A 23,561-nucleotide genomic window follows, 5' to 3' on the forward strand; every position below is an offset into this window, starting at 1 on the left:
CACAAACTACAGATGAGACTGTGGCTGCAAGTCATTATCCCATCTCCAGCCTTGAATCATCCCCAGACCCACATTATGCTTAATCAACCTCCCCAAACCCTCAGCCAGAAGAATGAAAAGATAAGGGGAGAGGGGGTCCCCTTGACGAAGACCCCTAGAAGCACCAAAAAGCTCAGTATGATCACCATTGATGAGCACAGAGAAGGAAGTAGTCATAACACAACTCATAACCCACTGAATCCACTCATCAACAAAACCAAACTCCTTGAGGATCTTCTGGAGGAAGGACCACCGAACTCTGTCTTACGCCTTAGCCATGTCTAGCTTGATAAACATAGCTTTTTCCTTGGAAGTTGCCATAGAGTGAATGGTCTCCGTGGTAATGACCACCCCATCCAAGATTTGGCGCCCTTCCACAAACCCACTCTGCTCTTCCGAGATAACAATCCCCAGGCACTTCTTCAATTTATCTGCTATCAACTTAGAGATGATCTTATAAATCACATTGCAGAGAGAGATGGGTCAGAACTGGCCTAGCCGGTCAACCCCCTCACACTTGGGGATAAGAGAAATGAAAGTCACATTCAATGCCCGAAGCATCTGCTTATTCCTCTGGGACTCTTGCACCACCTCCAGTAAATCCAGCTTGACGACATCCCATAATTCTTGAAAGAATTCTACTAGGAAACCATCCAGACTAGGAGCTTTTCCTTTCCTCATATGGAAGACAATCCTCCCAAGCTCTTCCAACAAAATAGGACACAAAAGCTGCTCATTCATCTCCCCCGTGACCAGAGAGGGAATGCAGGCGAGAACTTAGTTCTCCTCTCCTATTTCCCCCTGTGGGTCCTCCCTGAAAAGGGTCCGAAAATACTGAGACGCCTCCCTAGATATTACCCATAGGGATAAGCACTGTTCGCCTCTGTCATTAAACAGAACTGGGATGGCGTTTCCATGCCTTCTAGCTTTCACTGAGTTAAAGAAGAAAGCAGTGTTCCTGTCCCCCTTCTTCAGCCAATCAATACGAGCCCTCTACTTCCAGTAAATTTCTTCCCTAAGCTCCCATTCCTCAGCCACTTTGACAGCCCTATCTTCCTCCTTGAGCAAGTCCTTAGACAAACCTTGCTCTTTGATTTCGATGGTGATCCCATTCAACACAAGTAGAGCAGCTTTTTTGGCATGAAAAATGTGCCCAAAGCCCTGTCGGTTCCACTGCTTGAGCTGAAACTTAACAAATTGTAGCTGCTTGGCAAAGGAGTACATCGCAATGCCAAAGGCAGGCCTCCCTTTCCTCCACCACTCTGCTACCAGAGTGTGCAAAGAAGGATCTCAAAGCCACATTAGTTGGAATTTAAAAGGAGGTGAGCGAGCAACCCGAGCCGAAGAAGAGACCAACTTGATGGGCCAGTGATCCGAACCTCTCCAGTCAAGAATCTCTGAGCTGGCGGACCACCCCCCGTCAATCCAAAAATTAGAAACTAGGAAGCGATCCAACCTCTCAGCAATCCAATACTCTCCCACCCTCCTATTGTTCCAAGTGAACAAGCCATTACTAGGTTTAATGTCAACAAGATGCAGCAAGGAAATATTATCCTGAAAAAGGAAAGAAGAGGGTTCCAACCGCATCACCCCCCCCTTCTTCTCACTCAGCTCAAGGATGGCATTGAAGTCTCCTGCCATAATCCACGGATGTAAAGGGGCTAACCTACACATACAGGAAATGTGAGACCATAATATTTGCTTCCCTTGAAGATCAGTAGGGGCATAGATATTGGAAAACAAAATGAATTCTCCAGTCTCAAGACTAGAGATAACATCGGATAACGAAGATCGAGAGGCCACCCACCAAACCGGGCAAAGCTTTAAGGGGTTCCAAAGACAGGCCACCCCTCTAGAGGACCCAGCTGCCCCAACACACTGACACTCTCCTCGAGCCCACAACTTCGGCACCAGACCCATCATACTCTCCACAGTTAGTTTAGTTTCTTGCAGAAATAAGACATCAGGCGAATGATTCCTAATTAATTCTCGAACAACTTTTTGTCTGGGGCCGCTGTTCAATCCCCTCACATTCCATGAAAGCACAATCATTTTGGAGGATTGGAAAAGTGAGAATCCAAAGTCTTTACTGACCCTGACTCAACCAAATTCTCCCCCATCAATTTGATCTTGTCCAAATCCTTCTTTCTGCCAACCTTTGAGCTCTTCTCTGACGCACTTTCTTAATGTCTTTATGATGCAAACCCAGATGAATGGGGGTCTTATTGCTTTTTGGCCCCAACCGGTTCCAGTTTCAAAGCGCTTGGAGATCCCTCCCCCTCAACCAAATTCACCTCCACCCCAGTAGTGAGACCCAATTGAGCCCCTACTAGATGATCCATCTCCATTTGCTGGCTTCCCACCTCAGTCATGGCCTGGATGGGGTCCTCAAGTGCTCTTTCCGGAGCCCCCCCTACCACACCTTGATCCAGTGGGGTTAACCCCAGATTAACTTCCTGATGGCAAAGGTCATCCAAGGTCTCAAATCTGTTAAAAGTGTCCTCCTCCTTTCTCTCCTGAAAGGGCCTCTTTTGTCCTCGGTTCCTGTTCTTAGTCTTAACTAGTACAAAACCATCAGATCCCCCAACCTCAACTGACATAACAACTTTCCCTTTTTTAGCCATATCCTGTCTTGGTTCCAACTGCTGAGGTTGGCGCACCACCAGTTTATATCTAGGACACTTGCGTTGAAGATGACCATACTCATGACACAACCAACAACAAAAAGGTAAAGTCTCATAATCTAACTGCTGAACCCACGAATAAGAGTTTGCACACACATATATGGCATCTGGCAAAGGTCTACTAAGATCAATTTCAACACAAATACGTGCAAAGGTCATTACCTTTCTTCCTAGGGTTTGCGTAGAGGATCCCACTGGCTTCCCAAGCAGAGCGACCAGCATTCGAAGCACATCTTCCCGACAACATTCCACAGGAAAACGTGGCAAACAGACCCACACATGAACCCTATTTGGAAGTTCCTCCGAGGGGTTAAAACTTGCATGCCAGGGTTTGATGAACAACCCCACCTGGTTGTAAAAATACGGACCACCTTCGAAGACCCTATTGCGATCCTCCATGCAGTTAAAGGTAACCACGAAGTAGTTATTTGCCAGCAGCATAATCTCCATTTCCCCCTCCGGAGCCCAAGTCCTTAGTGCCCAGTTTTCCAAGAACTGCAAAGAAACCCTCATTCCCAAAAACTTGCAATATAGCGAGTGTTTTGAGAAATATTCGACGTCTTCCGCTATCATCTCGGGAGGAATAACCAGTTTTGGTCTCTCGCTGCATCTCTCCAAGCACCCATTAATCTTCGAAATATGGGTACTACCGGCACTATCAAACCCCAACTCTAAAGAAAAGAGGTTATTATTGAAAGTCTTCATGCCCTGTGATGGGGGTTTTGAGCCCACCGCAGCACAAAAATCCATGACTGGCTGAGCCTTCGAGGCCTCCCCACTAATACTCGCCATAAAGCTTGAGGCAGATGACACTCTAAACCCCAAAGGGGCCCGAAAGATTAAAAAAGCCCTAAAAATCCACCCCTCCCTCACTCTCCCGGGATGGAAGTCCACCCGTGGCCCCCAGTCCCACTGGAATTCGCTGTCTGTGTGGAAAAGCGGCCAAGCCGCTCAGCCTGAGTCCCCTCGCAACCCACCGCACCTCTTCCCTTCCCCTGCTGCTGCTCCCCGCACAACCTTGACTCCCCCGCTCTGCGCAAACCCTTCCGCGCTCCCTGTAGCCTCTGCAACTCCCCCGATCACAAGCTAGGGCGATGCCCTAGCTCGACCCTCAACACCGAACGCCTACGCGATCATAGTTCACCCCAAACATGTCATGTTTCTGCAAATAGACAAGATTAATAATTTATACTATATTAATTATAATGAATGAATAGGTAATGGAACTCAATCAAACTAGTACATATAAATGTAATAAATAAATGAGAGGCTTAGTAAAACAATTAATTTTATAAATTTATGTAAAGAATATTTAATTTTATTTGAGAATGTGATTAATGAACAAATCACAAATTATACTATTTAATATTTACTTATAGCAAAAGAAAATATTGTTTTAATCTTGTTATTTTATCAAAATTTAATAGTATTAAATTGAACAAGTGCCACATAGTGGCGAGTACTTGCCTTTGTTAATTTTTTAATTGAGTGTAATTGAAATCTTAAATAATTTGAGTTATATATTAGAAGGGTGAAAAGTCGCAAGAAATGGCGAGTACTTGCCTTTGTTAATTTTTTAATTGAGTGTAATTGAAATCTTAAATAATTTGAGTTGTATATTAGAGTTTGCATTGTTAGCAATAATCATTTACAATATAAGTGATTTGATCATAAAATATAAACGAAGTTGAATAAAAATTATGCAATTTTTTTTTGTTATTTGAAATGTTTTTACAACATATGTTTACAATAAATACAAGAGAGATATTACATCAAATGTATTTGTTTCTATTTGGTGTGTTGTTTTTAATATTATAAATATATGATAAATTATATATATTAAAAAAATAAAATATAATTCCTAAAAGATCATAGTTCAAGATTAATTGTCATGACTTTTTAGTTTTTTATTTATATTAATTAATCATTCATTTTTTCTGGTATTGAGCTACCAAAAAAAATGAATATTCCTGCCTAAATGGTTCTCATGAACATTATTTGTTTTAGATTTCCGAAAAATCTGCTTATAACAATAAAAGTTGTATTGGTCAATCAAGATAAAAAAAATAATTTTTATAACATGTAAACTTAAAAATTGCACAAATAACTTTAAAAAATAAAAATATTTTTAAAAACAAAAATAAAACCTTATTTGTAATTGGTGCAAATTAATTTTTTTAATAACTAGAAAAACTCATTATAATAGTATTTGCCTAACGGCAAGTACTAATAAGCATAATATCAATACATTAATCAATTAATGCAAGAGTATTACCTATGACATTAATCAATTAATGCAACATTATTCCCTATGGCTAATAAAAAACAACAATCAAGCACTAATAAATAACACAACAAGAAAACAGAACAAAATGAAAATAAAAAAATCAAGTACTAATAACACAACAATAGAAAAGAGCAAAATGAAAATAAAAAAATCAAAGCTGCCAATTGTATTTTTCTAAGCGGATTTCAAAATCAAATTAAATACCCAAAAATGTAAAGACGTTCATTGATCCCATTTAATTTTTTCCTCAGTTGCTGCTCTTTCGCGAGGGCGACTCTGCTAAGAATATCAATACTTCTACATGCTATAAAATTGCTCAAATCAGTGGCAAAAACATTCGATCTGATTGCAGATTTCTAATTTTTGATCGAAACACTTTGATGAGCTGTTCTTTTCGTCAAATTTGAGCTAGGTTTCGGGGAGATCTCGTTCCATCATTAATTTTGCGTTTCATTCTGATTAGTTTTCTGTTAACGCCCTGGACGATCAAGGACTACGCTTCCAGGTACATTGATCCTCAAACTTACATGTTTATTAAATTTCAATTTCCCCTGGAGATATATATGTTTATCTAAATCTTGAGATTGGGCAGTCCTAGGTTTATAGGTTCGATTCTCTGTGTTATAAGCCAATTTGAATTATCCTTTTTTAGTGTGGCATTTGCTGTAGTGTTAGTGGGACTTAAATAAATGGTTTTAGATCGGCGATCGTTGTGGGCAATGAAGAGATCTAAACTTTTGGGCGGAATTATTGTATTGCAGGGGGTGGCAATTACAAGGGCTAAAGGATCAGAGCGTTCAAAGTGACACTCGGATTTATATAGTCAATCGAGCAATTGAATTTGGGGTATTTACTTGACTTCTCCAAGTGTAATTGAAGTTACTCAGACAGTTGGCAGTGGGGCTTTAGATCTGAATATGTGGAATTTACATTGGCAGTGGCATTAAATCTTGAATAAGAATTATAAAGTTGGTGAAATAATTTAATTGGGTACTGCAATACCATGGGTTCTCCAGTTCCTCCAGGCGAGCGGCCTGGCTATCCTAATTCTACAGGATATCCTTCACAGAGAGCTTTTACACCAGTGCCTTCTGATTCGGCAGGAGCTTTGGCGGGTGGCATGCAAAATCTGAATATCAATAGGCCTCCCCCACCACCATGGGCCACTCAACAAGCTCCAAGGCCAGGTGCAGCACCCCAAGGTATGCAGAATTCTGGTCCTCCATTTGTTCCAGCCGGAAGTCGTCCTATGGGCATGGGTGTACCTTTTACTTCCACAAATCCTCCTCATGCTCCGCAGTCTTCGGCTTCACCGTTGGGTGTCATGCCGTCTGGGTCTCTGGCGGCTAGACCTACAGGAAGACCTGCTGTAAGACCCGCAGGCCCAAATTATGGCGGTGCACCGCCTGTATCAGCACCGAATAGTAATATGGGAAGACCTGTAACGACTCCTTTTGTCCAAAGACCCAATGCCCCACCTTCCAGGCCACCTGGAGCAATGCCAGTGCAAGATGGGTTGGGGTCCCCGTTTGCACCTGGATTGAATGTGAATTCTTCTAATCAAGGGATAAATGGAACTTCGCCTTTTGTTCAGGGGGCTCCTCCCATGCGGCCTCCTTTCTCTCAAGGAGCCAATGCTATGCATTCACCAGCTGGGTTTCCAAGAAGTTCTGGGCCTACAGCTGCTTCAGGAGCTGGCACAGTTCCAAATGCTCAGCGACCGCTGGCATCGGCAGTTCCACCACCACAAATTCCTTCTGCTAGCCATACCCCATCACCTGCTCCACCAAATACATTTCCTGCCCCTGGTCTTGCTCCATCATCAGTGCCACCACCTCCTTTTGCTGTTGCAAGTCAGAGAGGACCTCCATCGTCCTCTTCTTTATATGCAGCTCAGCCATGGCGGCCTCCATCTCAGCAGCACAACTATCCAGACAGCTATGTAAGTATTTGAGTAACGTATTATTTTGACATTTTGAATTCTAAAGAATCATCTGGAAGCATATATGGAGCATTCTGTTTTAAAAAAAGGGTCAGAAACAGAGAAAATTTGGTATTTTCCTCATTTAGAAAGTGTACCACAGCAAACATGTACATCTAGCTTTGTATGCCCCAAATTAAAAAAATGAACCTTTACATATCTCAAAGTTATATAATTGGGTATATAAATTTGCACAAATACATATACAATACAAAATTGGGCTTATAGTGTAGATTGCTTCGTCTGTTTGCCTTCTCGGTTATGCTGCCTTTTTCCTTGTCATGACTTGTCATTTACCAACATGTCACTACATTGTTTTGTTCTCGCATTTTTTGCTACCTCTAGACTTTTGTCAATTCATAGCTTCCTAATTTGGTATACCTCTTACTTGACAGTTGTTTTGTTGTCCACTCTTCTATAGTCATTTCTTCATCGATTGTTTATGGTGTTGTAGTTCACCTTTTGATATTTTATTTACTTTTTTTCTTTTTCTGATTTAGACAATTCAAAATAATTTATTGTTTAATGTTTAGTACTCTGTATTTTTTTTCTCTGTTTGATCTTTTCTGTGTTATCCTATTACTATGGTATTTTGGATAGGTTTTAGGGATTGCTTTACTCGGTTTTAAGGCATAGTTTTTTTTTTGGTGGAAGTTGCTTTGATTAATTTTTTTTGCTTGGAAGTCTTTTAATCATCTAAGGAGTTTTACACAGATGCTGTATCTTATTTGGTATCACTTACTTATTATTGGAACAATTAACATTCTTAAAATACAGCTTTGGAACACTTGCATTCACAAGTTTTGAAAAAATACATGTTTTGAGCCACATCTTGAACCAAATCAATTCGGTTCAATGTGTTGTTTAAAATGATGATTCTTTGAAATATTTTGTCTGCAATTGCTGTATTTTTAATATTATGGATTGTGAAAGCTTTAGGTCTTTCATGTAAATTTATTCTCTATTAGAAAAATAATCTTAACTAAGGTGCAGAAAGAAAAACACGATCTCTTAGAAAACCATCACCCACTAACCACAGATATTTGTTGCTAAGATTGGAAAAGTAATAATTGATATCACTTTTATAACTTGCTCTCATTCAAATAAGTGCCAGTAGTTGGCTGGCTATCAAGACACATATCTTTTAATTCATTAGCCCATCCCTAAGAAGCTACTAATCATTGTATTGGATAATGCAAAAAAAAAAAGCGTGGTGCATGATATAAGCAAAAGAGTGTACACTGGAAAGATGCCAACATAGATAGGAAAGGGGACCCTAAGAGGACAGAAAACATGTGTGAGACCTCTGTGCGTGCATTAGACTTTTTTCCAAATCTGTTGAGCTTGACCCTTAATATTTTTGTTTTCACATTATGCTTTGTTGTCTGCAAGGCGGATTCTGTCATTGCTTTTTGTATACCTTTTTTACTGCTCGTTGTCCATATCCTGCAGGTAGTCTCCAATTCTAGGAAATTCTAAAGAAGCTTTATAAAAATCACATACATGTTGACAGTCATTCATGATTCCCACTAAAGTTCTTTTCATCATCTTTCTAATTGGCAAATTGCCTTAGCTGGAATGAAACATTTTTCTCTATCATCTGATAGATCTTGGACACTTCATCTTAACTTTAATTGTGCCCTTGATGGCATCCTCCATATAAACATCAATTTCCTCTCCTTTTTTCTACTTACTATCACACCTTTTTGGCCATTCCTGCTACAAATATGGGAGGAGACATTTTCCTTGGTTTCCCAATTACATTACTTCTATTCCATGACCAATAGAATTCTGTCAGGCACTTTGATTTGTAAATGCATTTCTTTCAATGCAGATGAGGGAGTTTTGTACTCTGCTTCATCTTCTAAGTGTTCCTTATAGTATGATCTTGTATTGTTTAAAATTATCTTGGCAAGTTGGCTAAGAGGGTTGATTGGAGAGGACTCTAATCGATTTTGCTAGCTAATAACTTTGCAAAAGTTAATTATCTTCCCCATTGATGCACTATACCAAATGGATCATATCCGAGTCCAATAAATTTATAGCTTTCTCATATGTATATATGATCTTTGATTCGTTGCTATTTCAATATTTGGCATCAAGGTTGATGATTAGTAAAGGTTCTACATTAATAGTAATTTTTCTATTTTTAAAGAGATTTAAATTATTAGGCCTCGAGAATTAAATGAAACAGAGCTATAAATACTTCCTTAGTATTGTATGCAGAACTATTGCTGCTTGATTAAGTGATGGTTATCACATATAACTCTTCATGCTTCGGCATTTTGAGTAGTTCCTTTTTAAGCTCCATAAAAAGTTAATACCAATTAGGATTTGGGGCTTATGAGCTGCTGGAGGGTTGGCTTTTCATGCTTTGCCTTTTAATAAGGTCGAACAACTGGCTTTCCATCTTTCCCTATTGTGGTAATAGCAACTTCTAAATTTTGTATATGCAACAAGTTCTTATGAAAAGTGAAACTCTTAATGTCAAAGCAGAATAATATGTTTTATAATCAGTATTTATGGTAAAATACTTTCTCACAAGATTGATTGAAATTAAGATGCATGTGATGCATGCCCTAATGAAGGGTTTGAACTTTGATGATATTTTCATTTTACTTAACATATTTTGAGTCACATAGAAAGTTGCAAGGCATGGAAAATTTTACTCTAAGCTCCTGGGATAGTTGGGAACAATTTTTATAATTAAATTTATTTTATGGATTATGCTTTGTAAAGTTGAGAATTATCTCACCAAACAATTTCATTGAACATCAGCGGACTACATAAGTTATAAAACTAGTAGATAAATGAGCAGCATATTTTGTAATTTAACTTATAAGTGACCTGGAAAACAGAATAATCTGGTACAAGCTATGTACATGGTTATGTTTTAAAAAGGAACACACGCGTACCAACAGGCTATGGTGGAAATTACACAACAAAAACATGGAAAGGTGAATTATTCTTGGAAATTCAATCATCCTGTCTGCAACAAAATGCTGCAGGCTTAAAAAGTGCTGCAGACAACAAATGTTGAATTGGTGAAAAGCATATAAAGTAAAAACTATCATGAAGCAATTATACTACAAAGCAGTGTTTTTAAAAAAGTATTTACTAGTTAACTTAGCTGTAAGTGATTGATATTTTTTAAGGAGGCTGTGTTCTTTCACAGAAAGTCATTTATATGCTGAAGATTGTATATATATAGTCGTGCAAAATAAGTAATAATTTTCTTGTGTCAAGATAGAAGAATTTGGCAATTAATGAATGGATTCTCAAATATGAAGAATGACAATTTTTTGTATTGTAAAATGCTATAGGTACCACCACCACCGCCAGTAGCTGGAAATCAGACTCCAGGGATGTTTGGCATGCCAGCACCTCCAAGACACCTGAGTCAAACTATTCCACCTATGCCTCCTACCATGGGCCACCCCCCTGGATCAGGTGTCTTGGGTATGGGACAACCAGGATCGCCTGCAGGAGGGCAAGCATCAGGACCTTCACGCATTGATCCAAACCAAATTCCCCGTCCAGTACCGAATTCAACATCAATAATATTTGAAACCCGTAGCAACAACCAATCTAATCTTCCTCCTGTATGTCTGTATGCTATTCTTTTTGTTTTTATCTGTAAGAGTTTTTGGGTTTCAATTGCCATGTCAATATTTTAGGACTTGGGAAAAATGCAGATTGTCTGTGTAATTCTGTCGTTTTTCTGAAACTTACCTATATCAAGATGTACAAGGACTTAACTGATGTTTGGTTACTTTATTTGAAGTCGGCAACAAGTGATTTCATTGCCAAGGATACCGGAAATTGTAGTCCACGCTATATGCGATGTACTGTTAACCAGGTAATTATCCTTTTTTCCTTTGTTATTGATATCTTTTGATTTGTGAACTGAACATATTTATTTATGTTTTTGTGGGTTCAATCGAGCCAGCATCAATAGTTTTTGTGGAGTTCTACATTATTATTTTGATACAAATTTATGATTAAACTGAAACTGATCTACTGTTTTGATTATGCATGGTATGTTAACAGATACCTTGCTCAGGTGACCTATTAAGTACTTCAGGAATGCCTTTGGCTTTGATGGTGCAGCCATTTGCTCTCCCTCATCCTTCTGAAGAAGCAGTTCAGGTAATGGTCCTTCGGGATTTTCATTGTTTGCTTGTTTTCTCAATAAAGTTTACATGGATTCATGGAATGATGTACAAGAGCAACTGATGATCCTACTGCATCATGATTCTACCATATCATGAGCTCTCACTTATACATGAATCATATAACGCGTTCGCATTGGAATAATATTAGAAATTATACCATAGTCCTATTCCCTTCATAGTTTAGAATGATGTGAAGATTGTGATTCAGTTTAAGTGGCATATGATAATGGTTATATATAATATTTTAATTTGTACGATGGAAAAACTCACTGGATATTGAAGAGTGAAGATGATCGCAATGGAGTTTTTTCTGGTTTTTATACTTGCATTCATGCAGGTAGTTGATTTTGGTGAAAATGGACCTGTTCGCTGCTCCCGTTGCAAAGGATACATAAACCCTTTCATGAGATTTGTTGATCAGGGAAGGCGATTCATCTGTAATTTGTGTGGTAGGTGAATGCTTTAAGATTTTTGCATGTCTGTTTATTGTTTCCTGTAATTCTAGGCTCTCATAATCTTTATCTTCATAATTGGTCGTTGCTATGTTTTTCATTGTTTAAAGGAAATATAAAAAATGTATTTTTGTTATGCAAACACAGAGTTAAGACATGCTACTCGTGTGGGGATTTGAAGAGAATTATTTAATTGATGCACATTGTATAAAGTGATGCTAACTACAAACATATCTGTATGATTTCTCATCTATGAATTTCGAATTCTCCTCCAAAGATTGCAATACATGCCAATATTGTTAAATATGTGAAGGTGAAAGTAATTATCTGGGCATAACAATAATGTCAAGATATGCAGGAGGTTTCTATGATGTGATTTGGGTTTGTATGCTATGCCTCTGGAATCTAAGAACTATGTGGTGCAAACACAGACTGTATACAGACCTTTTCTTATAGAAGAATATATGTGGCCTTTGAGAAAATTGAATTTCAAGCTATTAGCGTAGAATTGGATGTGGGTTAGATATTCTATAGAGATGCCCTCTGTCTGAGGTAAGAACGGACCTCGATATTAATAGATTTGACTTGGGATGTATCATTAAAGGCTAGATAAATTAGCATGCATACACATTGTGATGAATATCTGAACCTTAAATTTGGCATGCTCTGGGCATCCAATTCTGAGACTTTCCCACACCCGTTCTTTATGTATTGCTATAACTGGTAAGGAATAATATCTGGGAATAATAATTTCCTTCAGTATCATTACTGTCCAGTGAACCTCAGTAAAATGTCCCAACTTTTGAATTTGTATCTTTTTGAATGTTTAACATCATAGTTTTTTTTGAAAAGGTCTACCATAATTCATTTTTAATTTTATTTTTATATTTCACCATTGATTCGATTGTCTACTGGGATGTTTATTGACTCTTTAGGAAATTATATTCTGATTAAATATGCTATTGTAGAAGTGTTTAAACTTTTTAGTAGGTGCACGATAAAATTCATTAAGTGGATAAATGGGCCTTTGTTATTTATAGCTTTTACACTAGTAAACTTAGCAAAAAGATGGGGACATATTGTAATCATTGTAACAGTAAGGTGGTGAATATTTTGAAGGAATATTGTGATAAGAGGCCCAAGAATAAGAAGAGTTAGAATATGTAAAAGCTTGCAAATTGTAATGCTTAATGGTTTTAACCACATTTCACTAAATGTCCCCACTCTCTGCATGCCCATTTGTGATTATATGGTACTGTAGTCTGTAACCATGAGCACATTGAGGATTGTGTGACAATCATTCCTTATATCCTGAATGGAGTAATGTATAAAATATTAAGAAGTTGATATTCTAGTCTTGTTTTATCTCTGGCTCGGAAGTTGTTTCCATTTTTATAAGCTTATGCATTAACCTACTGTATAGTGGAGTAAATTTTTGTTTTGGTGTCTCCTAATCATGGTCATTTGGGTCTAATATCTAATAAATCATCGAATTATGAATACAATGGGTTTTACTAGATGTCCAAGATGGGAAGCTAGAGTAGATTGCTTTGTTGGACACACCCATGACAGATTGTGTTGTTACTGTGGGGGCAGAAAATTAAATAAAATAGGTTTATATGGGCTTAAATTTCTTTTGGATGCTAGAGATGGTTGGATGTAGGTCATAGTATGGTTTCTGTTAAGCATTGGTAATAGGCTTCATCATAAAAGTTGTAAAAGTTTAGAATGGATTGTATTGTGCAGGTCTGAGTGAGAAAAGGTTACAACAGTGAGACCCTTTAGATATGCTTGTCCATGATGTGAAGCCAGAATAGATTGCCTTGTTGGACACATCCTTGATAGATAGTTTTTAAGACCCTTGTGTGAACAGAAAAAATATGTGATATAGGTTGATCTGGGATTAAATGACTTCAATAATTAAAGATGGTTGAATGCTTATTGCAGGTTGAGTTCTTTTGAGCATTGGCAATAGTTCTAATCATAGACGGGGTTAAAGTTGTGAGAGAAATGTGTTTTGGAGTGAGTGAGAAAGAGTACTTTAACATTGTCAACCCAAAACTAGATATTACTCTCAATTCTGGAAAATAGATTCTCAAATATTATACCAATGTTAATCGAAAACACCCAAACTAGCGAGCTACTCTTGCATAGAAAGGGCTAATTTGAAATTGAACTTTTTAGAACATTTCTGAAAATGATTTTTCTGATATGTGAATCCTATGATCAGGTTTGAAACTGATCTATTACATCAGCATCATAAATATCTTCAAACTCCAATTTATAAGTAAAACCCACAAAAACTATTACAACTGAATACCATCAATGTCATTGCAAACACCACAAACTGATATTGTTTGGTTTCCAAATGGAAAATGCATAGAATGTAATCTGATACAATATTAATAACAACAACAAACCCCTCAAAACATATCTAGAATCATTGCAAATCAATGAAGCCTTGAACACAAACAATGGAAAACTGCCAAAACTTCTGAAATCTTGAAGCTCCAATGCAACCTCTGGATGAAGTTGCTCTATTTGAACAATGGGGTTTCATGCACTATCCACCTGAAACTAATGGGTTTCTGTCCACAAGCCCCCAATCTCCAATTAGTTTTCATCCACTAAAGAATACCATAGAACATGAAATTCATACAATGAGATATGGAGAAGTAGAAACGGCTTAAAGATCAATTCCCCAAAATATGCTTTGTATTTATCTCGCCCTTGGCCAATTTGATGGGGAAATCATTAATTAGAAATATTATAAATTCGCACTCCACTCTTGCTTGCTAAATTTGCTCTTTTGGCGTGAAAATCGTTAATTGGAAATATTTCAATTTCCCACTCCACTCTTTTTTGCCAAATTTTCCCTCAGTAGGAAATAATCAATTAGAAATATTTCAATTTCCCACTCCACTCATTTTTGCCAAATTTTCCCTCGGTAGGAAGTAATCAATTTCCCACTCCACTCTCAGTGGGAAGTCATTAATTAGAAGTTTTGAAACTCCCTATTATGGCACTTCAACATCCGACTAAGTGTTTCCAAATATTTAATTTAATATTTAAATGCCCTTTTGATATTGAGAATATTTGGACATTCATAAATATTAAATTAATTATTCTCCTTAAGCTTGTCTGATTAAGCCACGGAAGAATATAATGGGTTAATATTGACCAAAATTTAATTTTCAACAAAAGGGGACATGACAGGTACAATAATGATGGTTTTGAGATAGATGATAGATACGCATGGGTAGGAAATGGAATATAGTGGGACAAATATTAAGGTCTTAAATGTGAGAGATGTGAAGCAGGAGTCCTCATGTAGTCAATTGATTATGTGCACTTTTAAGAATATAAGGTGATGCTTTTCATGTCTAGGAACTCTTCCATACAGTTTAAGAGCTCATGGGATTCCATCTAAATCAGCCTAGTATTTCCCCGAGTCACATCAGCGTTCTGGAAATTTGCAAGTTGGAGAAAATCTTATTTGAATTTTATTTTAGATCTTGACTACAGTTATTGCATTTTTAACTTGTGCTGTTTCATTTTCTCACCTATTAATTCCTTTTAATCATTTTTTAAGCAAGTTTGTTTTTCTTATACTGATAAAGAGAGAAGCTAACACTTAATGTTGTTAATGTTAATTTTCACTGATATATTGATGAATTCCTATAAGTAAATTTCAGTAGATATGTTGTATGTGTGACTTGAGTAGAGTTATGTAGTTTGTATCACTTACACAGGATTCAGCAATGAGACCCCCCGAGAATATCACTGTAATCTGGGGCCAGATGGCAGGCGTCGGGATGCAGATGAACGACCAGAGCTTTGTAGAGGAACTGTTGAATTTGTTGCCACAAAGGAGTACATGGTGAGGTTTTGTAGTTTCTAAATTCTATACTCATGGATGATGACAACACATATTTCTTATGTTTAGTGTTCTATATTACTGGAAGATTGCATAATGCATACCTTTTGGGATTTCTTGAAGTTTCTGCTGTTGCATTGTTACTAGCCAATACATTTGTTAAAATCAGTCGTGCGATAAATATTATAGTCATACTGATTGATAAATAGTCAATACCTAAAAATATATGCACTTGGTCACATAAATTGAACCTTTCTGTATTGCTAGACATATTTCTTCATACCAATTAGTCTAATGATTTACTAATGTTGCGTGTCTCCGTCATAGCCTACAGCACAACAAAGAAAACACTATGAATTATATTTCTTAAATATTGTTTTGTCGTCTGTTTTTATTCATCTTTGAATTCAAACATTACGCAATTCATGTTTCATACACAATATTTGCTGCTAAATATAGGATAGACACCCTTCTCAGATGTTTGAGTTGTTTTGGGATGGGCATGACACATCCCCTTCCCACCCTTATTGCTTTAGATAACTGGGATGCTCTAATATGTCCTCTGAAAAGGGGAATGCCTGCTTATTTGGTGTTAAAATTGGGGACACTTTGGTGCCCCTCTACTCTTGCACCTTTTGAATGGCAAAATTAAAAGTGGTAGACTTCATGTGAGCTTCTTGTGACTGAAATCAAACTATCTCAGGGAGAAATTAGAGAGGAGGATGATTAATCTAGGGAGCCTACCAATCCATTTGCGCACTTGAATTTGTCACTGTTATTATAAGTGCTGGGAAGATTCGTTTCTTAGGCAAACTCCAGTTGAACCAAAATTTATTTACAAACAAATGATGAACATTAACTCTGTGGCATTGATTAAGCTATATAGAGGAGGTTATCACTGGTTACAAGCAAGAAGTAAACACACATGAAAGTCAGGTGCCTGTTGAATGGAAACCTGACAGTAAACTCGTGGTGGTCAAAGGTGTTTTTTGAATGCCAGCTAAGAGCCTTGGTTTGGATGGAGGTTAAGTCACCAGAAAACTAATAAAGCATGGGAGGTTGCTCAGAAGAAGAGATCCTCATCCTATGCTTTCTGAAGCGAATACTTTATAGTTTATATTGTTCAATCTTAATTCATTTTCTGGTCAAATGATGTTTTCAATGTGCCTACGAGTCTAGACAAACTTACTCCAAGTGAATGCCTAGATGCCAACGTGGTTACTTCCATTCAAATGTAGAGAAGTTTTAAGCATACGAGCAAAAATCTTTTGGGGAAAAAATTGGCAAACCAAAAGTATAATTTTTTTCAAAAATTGTATTAACAATAAACTAACAAAATATTAAATATTAGTATTTAATATATTAAAAATATTATTACATATATATTGAATTAAACAACCTTTATTATAATCAACTTATAAAATCTCCTGTACATTATAAAGAAAAAACAAAAACATGGTCAAAGCTTTATCATATACATATTTACAATTTAAAATCAGGAATTTAAATTCGAAAGATCACATATCATGTGCATGCTAAACAACTACCATGGATATTACAAATTTGAAATACTATATGTTAATATATTTAAAATATCTAAAAAATAAAATATTATAATATGATAATAAAAAATTAGAAATATTTATATTCTTGAAGCAAAAGTAAATTATATGATACTCTCTCTCTCTCTCTCTCTCTCTCTCTCTCTCTCTCTCTCTCTCTCTCTCTCTCTCTCTCTCTCTCTCCATATATATAAAGAGAGAGAGAGAGAGAGGTAATAAAGGACATTTTAATCATACTAATCCCTCACTGAAACGCCCAGTTTGGCCTAAATGACTCTATCGAAGAAGCTTACCATTATCCTATCGATAAAGTGACTTATCAAACAAATCTTGGCCGCGATGAACTTCCAAAAGGATTCACTGAAAACATTAGTTCCATTGACATAAAATACATCGAGGAAATTAGGAGTGGTCGCTCCGATGAAATTAAGAGTTTCGATGAAACCACAGTATCGATGAGACATGTGAACAGCTTGTCGAGGGAAGGAGTCTGGCCAAAAGAGTGATATCGAAGGAACCAATGGATATTTTATCGACGAAGCTATTTCGAGGAAGAGAGCGTATCGAAGAGGCACAAAAGATGTTGACCAAAGATAGCTTTCTCATCGATAATACCTTTCAAGAAAAGGAAGGTGTTGTAGAGGTGCAAAAGTTATTGGCCGACGAGCACAGTTCGATCGAAAATCGAAAAGTCGAAGGAGGATATTTTTCTTTCGTTGACATAAAAAATTTCATCAATGACCTGACCGATAAAATGGTTGCAAAACATGGCGATGAAAGGATTCTCGCCAAAAATGGGGTTTCGATGAGCCGATGGAGGATTACATTGACATAAACACGTGAGGTAGAGCCTTTTGATGAAAGTGTAGAGATCGATGAAGCCTCAAAGCTCCTTAACGATGACGGTAGTTTCATCGAAACTAAGGAGACATCAATGAAACATGACATTTCGAGGGAAGATAAAGTTAAGCCACCGAAGTTCATGATTCCATTGAGAAAGGGTGTGGCCATAAAATTGATGAGCATCGATGGACGATATGTAGCGCTGCTAGACGAATGATTACTTTCTGCCGTGAGGATCAATACAAATCTTTTGTGACCGAATGAAACTTGGATCAATAGCCTATGTTTCTGTTTATAATGCCAAAATAATTACAGAGTGGTCCCACCGATGAAATAAAGAGTTTCACTGAAACGACAGTATTGATGAGACATGTGTACAACTCACCGAGGGAAGGAGTTTGGCCGAAAGAGGGATATCAAAGGAACCAATGGATATTTTATCGACGAAGCTATTTCGAGGAAGAGAGTGTATTGAAGAGGCACAAAGATGTTGACCAAAGATAGCTTTCTCATCGATAAGACTTTTCGAGAAAAGGAAGGTGTCGTAGAGGTGCAAAAGTTATTGGCTGACGAGCACAGTTCCATAAAAAATCGAAAATTTGAAGGAGGATATTTTTCTTTCGTCGACATAAAAAATTTCATCAATGACCTGACCGATAAAACAGTTGCAAAACACGGCGATGAAAGAATTCTTGCCGAAAATGGGGTTTCGATGAACCGATGGAGGATTACCTCGACATAAACACGTGAGGTAGAGCCTTTCGATGAAAGTGTAGAGAACGATGAAGCCTCAAAGCCCCTTAACGATGATGGGAGTTTCATCGAAAATAAGGAGATATCGATGAAACATGACATTTCAAGGGAAGACAAATCGAAAAAGGTTGCAACCATTAATTTGATGAGCATCGATGGTCGATATGTAGTGCTGCTAGACGAATGATTACTTTCTGCCGCGAGGATCAATACAAATCTTTCTGTGACCGAATGAAACTTGGTCTATGAATCATAGCTAAAATTATATAATTCTCCTAGTCCTGGGATAAATCTTTGGAATTATGTGACCTGACTGGAGAATTTTCTGATTATCATCATGATATCCGCTATAATATGGCTGTCCATTTCAATGTGTTGCTTGATTTCAGACTAACATATGCTGACATGGTAATTCAAGATGTTTGTAGACTTTGGGTTGGCTGGTCTGTTTTGCAGGGCAAGGATACTAGGAGGGAATGATAGTATCTTTCAAGCCTCAACCCAGGATCTATATCTGAGAGAAAATATAAAGCTTCCAGAACTTTCATTAAATCCACAACATTTGTATAATTTTCACGTTTATATTTCAATGGCAATATGGCCAAGCAATGTAAGGTAGAAATACCATCATAAGATTCTGTACTTTTTCTAGGAAGTTAATCTTTCTTGGGCTAGACTGGAGGTTTTCTCGCCTTGGTTCTTTCCTACCTGTGCCCACACTGAACTAAGATGTAAAATACTTTAAATCAATAAAATTTTCTGGCCCTTGGCCTATTACCTATCAAAAAAAATAAAAATAAAGGACATTTTAATTATTTGATTTTTAAATTTTTTATCCCTAAACTTGGAAGCATAAATTTAAATGATAAATATCTAGCAGGGTATCTATTGAAGAAATCTGACAGCAGTTACATGAAAAATCTGTCACATTTTTCTTGCCATTGTGCGATGCGTAAAACCCATGAAATCACAAGCAATGTTGTCGAATTACTTATATATTAAATTAAACAACTTAAAAAAATTCCTTTACATTATAAATAGAAAACAATGAGATTTTATCAAAATCAAAATATAACATGACCTTAGCTCTTTTTTGGGCAAATTACCAGTAGAGGGGGTGGCTCCCATTTATTAAATATCACAATAAGATTACATAGCAGTCCCTTTAGCCCAAGGTGAAGATCATGTAGCCAGTGGCTTCAATGAGCTCATGTAACCTCTCAATTTGGGTAGGGGGGAAAAGATCGTCTACATGCCTAAAAGCATGTCTGCATGTTGTTCTTGCCGAGGCCTTCTCTCATGAGTGTGAGTGCATCACCCACCAAACCAATTTTCGGGTCAATGCTTAGTGTGGATGGAGCTCTGCCACATTGTCTGTGTTCTAGTAGGATAAACATGTTAATTGGCCATTTGCACCTATGGATCTTGATAAATTCTGTCATTGTTTGATTGCAGCCAACACGATCGTTTCTTTATTTAAAATAAAAAATCAGGAAGTTAAATTCAAAAGATCACATGTCATGTGCATTCTAAACAAAACTACTATATAAATATATATATATATATATATATATATATATATATATATATATATATATATATATATATATATATATATATATATATATATATATATATATATATTATAAAGCAGGGTACACGGGGACTCGTCCCCTCTCCCCTCCCCAAACCCCATGTTTCTAGGATGGGGATGCCTTCAGGACATAGGGACGGGGTGGGTACGTCCCGCCATCGAAACGCCAGAGATGGCCTAGAGATGCCTAGATGACGCCAAGACGTTTGTGGGACACCCAAGTGTCCCTCAAACATCTCAAAGACAACTGGGCATCTTTGGGACATCAAAAGCAATTTTTTAAAAAATGTTTTTAATTTTTCCTTGAAAATTTTACCCTTGGTCAAGCCCTAAAGGCATTTGGGCCCCATCTAGCCCCTCCATGCTCAATAAAACAACCATATCAATTCATTTTTCATAGTGCCAAGGAGAGAAAAGAGTGAGTGAAGGTTGAAGATTGAGATTGGAGGGCTTTTGTTTTTTTGTAAGTTTCATTTGGATGAATGCTACATTGAAATAAATGTATGAATATTCATACATTCATTTCAATGTAGCATTGCTCATTTTTCATTTTTTCATCAAAATTCAACATCAAGATTCAAAATTGTTAAGTAATAAATAATAAACTAGGTAGAAACTAGGCACTTGTAGAATTTATATGGTTTATTGCAGTGTCACAATGACCTCACATGACATGAGTGAAGATGAGGTAGAGGTTCATTCTCATAGTGAAACTGATTTAGAATATGAATCCGAGGATGAGGGCGATGACCATGGGGTTGATCTTGAACCCCAAACTAGTTCCATGGCAAGTGCAACAACTAGTGTAGAGTGCAGCCACTTATAGAATTTATATGGTTTATTGCAGTGTCACAATAAGCTCTCATGACATGAGTGAGGATGAGGTAGAGGTTCATTCTCATAGTGAAACTGATTTAGAATATGAACCTGAGGATGAGGGGGATGACCATGGGGTTGGTCTTGAACCCCAAACTAGTTCCATGGCAAGTGCAACAACTAGTTTAGAGTGCCCATCCACACTATTGGCGGAGTATGCTAAGGGTCCTTTTGATCCTAAGTCTCCTCTCAGATAGTTTGCAACAAAAATACGAAGCATGTCGACTATAGGTGGTGGCACAAAGAAGTGGAAATGCAACTTTTTGCTCTAGAATGGTTTGCTAGCATTATTAGAGTTAATGCACACCTCCTTTTTATTCGAGGAAAAGGAGTGGGCATAAGCACTTTTTTGGAAAAAGAAGCAAACATCAAATATAGAGCTAAGATCAACAAGCTTTGGGGTGTTTCTGATGATATCACACCTGCAATGCCTACTGCTTTGTCATGTAGGACACATATTTAGCAGAGCCAACCACAAACTTCTAGTCATACTTTGCAGATGAGAGTAGGAGTGGTGTTAGGGCCTTCTTCCACTTCTAGTTCCATGGCCTATGTAGGAGAGTGTAAAGGGAAATGCAAGTTGCAAAATGGGCCCCATAGCTGAATTGTTCAATGTGTAGCTGTAGGATGAGATAGATGATTCCCTTGCCAATGGCATCCCATTTCATGTAGCTTAATCTCCTTATTATAATGAGATGATATCGATAATGGCAAGGGGAGGACTTTCATATGTGCCACTAGGCGAAACCAAATTGAGGACCACGATCTTGGATCAATGTTTTGATGGAGAAGATGAAGGCATGTTGGGTGGGGATTGGATGCAACATAGTTATGGATGGGTGGATGGACATTAGCCATCGTCCACTCATCAACATCATGGTTTCATGTGCAGAGGACCCATACTTTCTTAGGGTAGTTGATTGTACAAGGTATCACAAAGATGTTGGTTTTTCAGTTTGAGGTCCTCAAGGAGGCTATTGAGGAGTTTGGGCCACCAAATGTGCTCCAAGTAGTGATAGATGTAGCACATGTGTGCAAAGCTGCAAGGAAACTTGTTGAGGCATCCTACAAACATATTTGTTGGACTGCATGTTGTGTGCATGCCATGAACAATGCACACACTTCAACCAGCGATGTGAGAGGTTTGTAGATGTTTAACTGCGACCACCACACTTCACATGCACTTTGCAGGAGCTTCTTGAAGGAGTTCTTGAAACTTGTTGAGACTATATATGCATCTTACTTCATTCTCTTGGAGGGAATGACTGAGTTGCAAGAGGCATTGCAACTCATGGTTATGACAACAGATTGGAATCGGTGGGCCAAGTCTAGTATAGAGTAGGGGAGGAGGGTAAAGGATATAGTGAAGAGTGTTGTGTTTTGGAATGATGCAAAATACATAGTCTCCATCATTGCTCTAGTTTTCCAGGTCATCAGATATGGAGATGGGGATGCACCTAACCTTGGAGAGGTGTATGAGTGCATCGATTCTATGCTTGATCAAATGAGGGTTGCTGTGCTAGTGAAGGAATCCACTTTAGCATTCTACAATGAGCACATTCAACCAATCATTTAGCGGTGATGGGACAAACTCAACACTCCCTTGCATATGGCTACCTATGCATTGAATCCTAAGTGGTACAAGACTAAGTTTGGTAAAGTTACATTGACTCAAGATATGAGGTGAAGGTAGGGTTCTTTAGGTGCATTGATAAGATGCATGATTCTCATAATGCTGACACAATTTGCACTGAGTGGGCCAAATATGCCCCTCTTAGGGGTTATTTTGATGCAGTTGAGAAGGATATAGGGACTATGGTACATGAGGACCCAATTTTGTGGTGGACTTGTCATAGACAAATTTTTTTGACTACCACTCTAGCCATTTGTTTGCTATCTCAAGTTTCTAGTTCTTCAGCTGTTGAGAGGAACTGGTCTACCTATAGCTTCATCTGCTCTCTTAAAAGGAACAAACTTACCTCTAGGAGACTAGAGAAGCTTGTGGTTGTACACAGTGCTTAGCATCTCATTGATTGCAAGACATTTGTGTACAAAGAGAGTTCAACAACACAATGGGATGTAGAGTTAGAGGAGCCATTACAAATTGATGAGGATGCTATTACTTCAGATGTAGGTTTGGTTGGTGTTAGTTTGGCGGATCTTGACCATGAGGATTCCACTAGTTTTGGTGATGAGGAGCTTTAGTTTGAGGATGATTAGAGGCCTACCTTCATTGCATTTTGACATTTTGTGGTTTGTACTTATTTTGATATCATGCTACTCATTGTCATCATCTTATGTTATTCTCGATATAATAGAAATCTCCAATTTGACAATTTCATTTGTCAATTTTTATTTAGTATTCAGGTATTTAAAATTAAAATACTTTTCATAACTAGTTTTTCAAGTAATATATGTATATAAGCACCGCCTTCCTA

General features: G+C 37.5%; 1 protein-coding gene across 1 annotated transcript in view; it reads left to right on the top strand.

Moving 5' to 3' along the window:
• Positions 1-5,239: 5,239 nt before the first annotated feature.
• LOC131069017 (protein transport protein SEC24 C) overlaps positions 5,240-23,561 on the top strand; it is a 109,281-nt gene continuing 90,959 nt past the window's right edge. The window contains exons 1-7 of the mRNA XM_058004300.2: positions 5,240-5,515; positions 5,772-6,952; positions 10,315-10,593; positions 10,776-10,850; positions 11,042-11,140; positions 11,504-11,615; positions 15,371-15,498. Coding sequence (XP_057860283.2) covers positions 6,014-6,952; positions 10,315-10,593; positions 10,776-10,850; positions 11,042-11,140; positions 11,504-11,615; positions 15,371-15,498 — 1,632 coding nt within the window. The 5' untranslated portion in view covers positions 5,240-5,515; positions 5,772-6,013. The remainder of the gene's footprint in view (positions 5,516-5,771; positions 6,953-10,314; positions 10,594-10,775; positions 10,851-11,041; positions 11,141-11,503; positions 11,616-15,370; positions 15,499-23,561) is intronic.

Source organism: Cryptomeria japonica, chromosome 4 (assembly GCF_030272615.1).
Source record: "Cryptomeria japonica chromosome 4, Sugi_1.0, whole genome shotgun sequence".
In the NCBI taxonomy this organism is placed as follows: domain Eukaryota; kingdom Viridiplantae; phylum Streptophyta; class Pinopsida; order Cupressales; family Cupressaceae; genus Cryptomeria; species Cryptomeria japonica.